Raw genomic sequence first — 4,248 nt, forward strand, 5'->3', positions numbered from 1 at the left:
CACTCTTTCACTGGCCCCTTATTTAAAATGTTAGTTTAAAAATGTGAGTGACTGACCTAAAGTAGACAGCTGGAAGATAATGTCATAACTTCAAGATAACTGGATTGGGAAGATACAGAGCCACATCTCAACTTTGCCGAAGTAAATTTTCCATAGAAATGTGCTATGATATAACTATAGTGTCTATAGCACTGATTCTCAACCAGGGTGTTGGGACACCCTGGGGTACCACCAGATCTTTTTAAGAGTGCCGAGAGCTGTGAGGAAATAAGTGAGGTGCAAGATAAACAGATAAACCAAACAGATAAAAGCAGGCTCAGGCTTGTCCCTGCCTGGATGATCCCCATGTCCACTGCCAGGCCCCTCTGCAAGGAAGCAAGCTATAGCTTTTGAAACCGGAGGCCACTGAATTCACAAAAAGTTATGGAGAGGTGCCTGAAGTCCATTGAGGGATGCCTTGAGTTCAGAAAGGTTGAGCACCACTAGACTAGGCAAAAGAACACTTCTGAAATTATACAGTGTATCCCTTATAACCCCTTAGTATTCAATTCTCTCACATTTTTATTCTCTTATTCCTGTTTTCAGTAATATATCAATTTTGTCTTGTTCTGAGACTCAGTCATGGACTTATTCTTTCTCATTTGATATCTTCTCTGAATAAATATTCCCTTTTATACCTTTTCTCTCCTTTTGTTTATTTTTCTTGCCCTTGTTTCAAGTTAAAATTGCTTCCTCTCATTTATAAGTTAGCTGATCTACCTCTGCATTTTTCTGTCCTTAAGTATTGTAATTGAAGGACAGTCTGACACAAAATGGCCATATGACTCAAAAGAGATATTCTTTAAAAAAAGAAACCTTTCGTTTGTTTTTTGTAGATGCACATACATTTTATAGATATAAAGTAATTTATGAGACAGTGGATAACAGTGACATTTAGCAAGTTTATATTAATGTGAATAATATATTTTTGTTTCTTTCCAGCTTACAGACTTCTCATTAAATAAGAAACCCAGATGCCTGTATGTATGTTATTTAATTTTTCTTGTATTTGAATATTTTAACATGCTTGCATTTCTGCTTTTGTTGTCTAAGCTTTATCCTGAGCCCATTACTCTGATATCCATGGTCTTTGGATGAAGTCCTGTATTTTGATATTATATATATTTTATTTAACGTAACAAAGGAAATCCAGATGTTTTACAAAATGAAAAATTAAACAATATATTCCTAAAGAAATAGATTCCTTTGGTGTCAAATAAATTACCACTTCCTGATTGACCACACGAGGTACTCACAAAGTTTGATAAACCAGCAGTTGAATCTAGACAATGAACATATGCTGAGTTCTGGATGAAAATGTCTTAACATTCTGTTATGAACATCCTCAAGGGAGTTCTATACATGCCATTTTCTGTGTAAAAGTAACATTGTCAACTTAAAACCACATATAAACAACTACATACCCTGATCAACAGGATCAGCAGTGTGTCATTGCAAATATCTTAAAGTATCAAAACAGTGTAAAAATGTAGCTTAATTTCACATTGTTTTTGGTGCTTTGTTGTTGTTGTTGTTTGTTTGTTTGTTTGGGGGGGTTGCATTTCTAAACTTGAATAATCCCTTTTGTGTCTTCCAGGTAGGCATGGTGGGAATTGTTATTTAACCCTGTTGGAGTTTGTGCCTTTAAAAAGAAAAAATTCTGTCTAATCAGTTAGTAAAAATCACTAAATGGTCCTCTCCTGGGTTATGTTCTAAAAGAGCGTGTTTGCATAAATATAAGCTTTAGCTTATGGTTCAGCTGACAGTCTCTCTCATTTTCAGGTTTCTATAACTATTAAAGTGATTGGAAGTGGGAAAAATAAATAAACATGATTGGCCAAATTCATTACTGGGCTGTATGAATGTAACTGCTGAAGTCAGTGGAGTTGCAAGCACTTTTGCCTGCATTAAACTAGGCCTAATATATCTTATTTCTGCAATCATGCATACTTTACTGAAATCACATATGGATAAGTGATGTGGAAATGGAAAATTGAAGAGACATTTGGCAGGACATGGCTCTTTTCACTGACACTAACTGGTTTAAATCTAGTGCAATATGATGAAGTCCAGAAATTACCCCCATCTGCTGGGAAATTAAAATGTCTCAGAGATCTGCATCTAACTACTTATTAGACAGCTGTCCCAAGAAAACTATCAGAACTGGTGCAACCTTGTAGACTGAATCAACAGACAGACTGAAGTACATGTAGAGTGCATTCCTATAAAACAGACTTAAAGCAGTGTGGAGAAGCTTCTGCTGGTGTTGCTACATCTATTCTGTGGATGAAAAGAAAATCTGTTTTGAAAGCATTAAATTAGCTTAATTTGTAAAGTCATGGCACATTTAAACAGGATTGCCATATCAGCTGAGTTGCCATGCTGAGCCTGAATATAACCGTAACCTAAATATATTTACAATTTAATGCAACTTCAACAACAACATAATGTTCCATTTCTGTAGGTTTTAATTTAAAAATATATTTTGGGTCATCATTTGGCCTCGCAAGAGAACCAGGTTTGAATCCTACCACCACTCTAAAGTGATGATCCTCAGTTGACATTAGTTACACCCACTGGGATTATGACTGCTGATACTAGGTGAGGATTTACCACCTGATCTAAAAGTGCACTGATACTGAAAAGGCTAAACAGAGAATAACATTTCTTATAGATTATCTAAATGCATCTTTCCTATAACAACTTTTTCTGTACTACTTCAACATCTAGCTGTGTAAATTAGTTCATAAAAGTAGATAAACTCATTTAACATGTTTAAAAGATATTTTGACTTCTGCCAGCAACTCCTTGGTGGATCTTCAGCTAGTATAAATCATCATCATTCCATTGACGTTGGCAGAACTATGCCAGTTTACATCAGCTCAGGACATGTTTCTGGTCTCTCATTTCATCCATTGTTCTCACCACTTATTTGACCACCAAGTTGTGGCAAGCAGACACAGCTTGCTGGGTGCAGTGACCTCTGTTCATATCTCTTGCTTCAGAGTGAGGAGGAGGTGTCCATTTTAGAAATGTGTTCTTCAGGTATTCCTTATAGAGACTAAGGGATTTCTTTTCTCCTTCAGGGGCACCTGCATGAAATCATCCAGAGTAATCAATAAAAGAAAACTATTAAGAGTAGAAAATAGAATTAAAATCAAAGAAACTATTTGCTAACATAACTACAATCTAAGCAAGGCAGGCATCCTCAGTTTAGGTACTTACAACTCTTAAAAGCAATCTCCTCTCTGACCAATCAGCTTCTTGTACTGATTGAATACTAACTACTGTAAGCACAGATGTCCATTATCAGTATCGTATCCAGACCTGCATGCATGCTGCAGAATTCTTAATCCAGGGTTTCTACCTGGTTTTCCAAACCAGTTTTTTTTCCCCAGTTTCCTACAGACACAAGAAAGTGTGGGCTTAGTAGCCACTTAGAAGTGGCCTGTTGAGGATGCAGAGGCCTTCAACAATGCTTAACAGGTAACTTTCAAAGACTTAGGAACCCAGTTAGATACTACACTTTAAAGAGGCTGCATATTTCTCCCAAATCAGTTTCATATGTAAATCCAAAAATGTTAAAAAGTCATTGTGCCCATCTCTGCTCGAAAAGGCATTCCCAAGCTGCTTTTGCTCGGGTGGCTGACCGGGTTTGCCCCGGTCTTGCAAGAGGGCCCCAGAGGGTGCCTCGGGTGACATTGGTGGACCCCCAAGACTCGCCTGCCTCAACTTTGAATGGACCTTCAGTGGTGGGGGTCCCCTTCGACACAGCCTCCAGGGTTGTCACGCCTTCGACGGGCGCTCACGGGGCTCCAACCTCCCCTACACCCTGGCCAAACGCCACCTTCTGCCGTGGATCTCTCAGCTTCTTCTTACCGGCCCCGCCTTGTCTCTTCCCCAGTCCCCGACCAGCTTGTCTCGCTGACCTAAGCTGGGCTTTAGTCTGAGGGCTACGAGACCCGAGGTCCCGTTGCCCCTGCGGGCTCTGTCTCCGGCTTCCCTGCCAGTTCTCCCTCCGGTTCCTTCACCGGCTTCCCTGCCAGCTCTCACTGGTTCCTTCACCGGTTTCCCTGCCGGCTCTCTCACCGATTCCTTCACCGGCTTCGCCGCCGGCTCTCTCACCGGTTCCTTCACCAGCTTCCCAGCCAGCTCTCTCACCGGTTCCTTCACCGGCTTTCCTGCCGGCTCTCTCACCGGTTTCTTTAA

General features: G+C 40.0%; 1 protein-coding gene across 4 annotated transcripts in view; it reads left to right on the forward strand.

The window, feature by feature from the left end:
• ZNF365 (zinc finger protein 365) overlaps positions 1-4,248 on the forward strand; it is a 44,803-nt gene that overhangs the window by 29,713 nt on the left and 10,842 nt on the right. For 3 of the 4 annotated variants that reach the window (XM_025202630.1, XM_025202629.1, XM_006022366.3), the window contains exon 4: positions 982-1,019. In XM_025202630.1, the coding sequence (XP_025058415.1) occupies positions 982-1,019 (38 nt within the window). Of the gene's footprint in view, positions 1-981; positions 1,024-4,248 lie in introns of all 4 variants that reach the window. The other variant, XM_025202631.1, reaches the window with a different exon arrangement.

This window comes from Alligator sinensis, unplaced genomic scaffold (assembly GCF_000455745.1).
Source record: "Alligator sinensis unplaced genomic scaffold, ASM45574v1 scaffold674_1, whole genome shotgun sequence".
In the NCBI taxonomy this organism is placed as follows: Eukaryota; Metazoa; Chordata; order Crocodylia; family Alligatoridae; genus Alligator; species Alligator sinensis.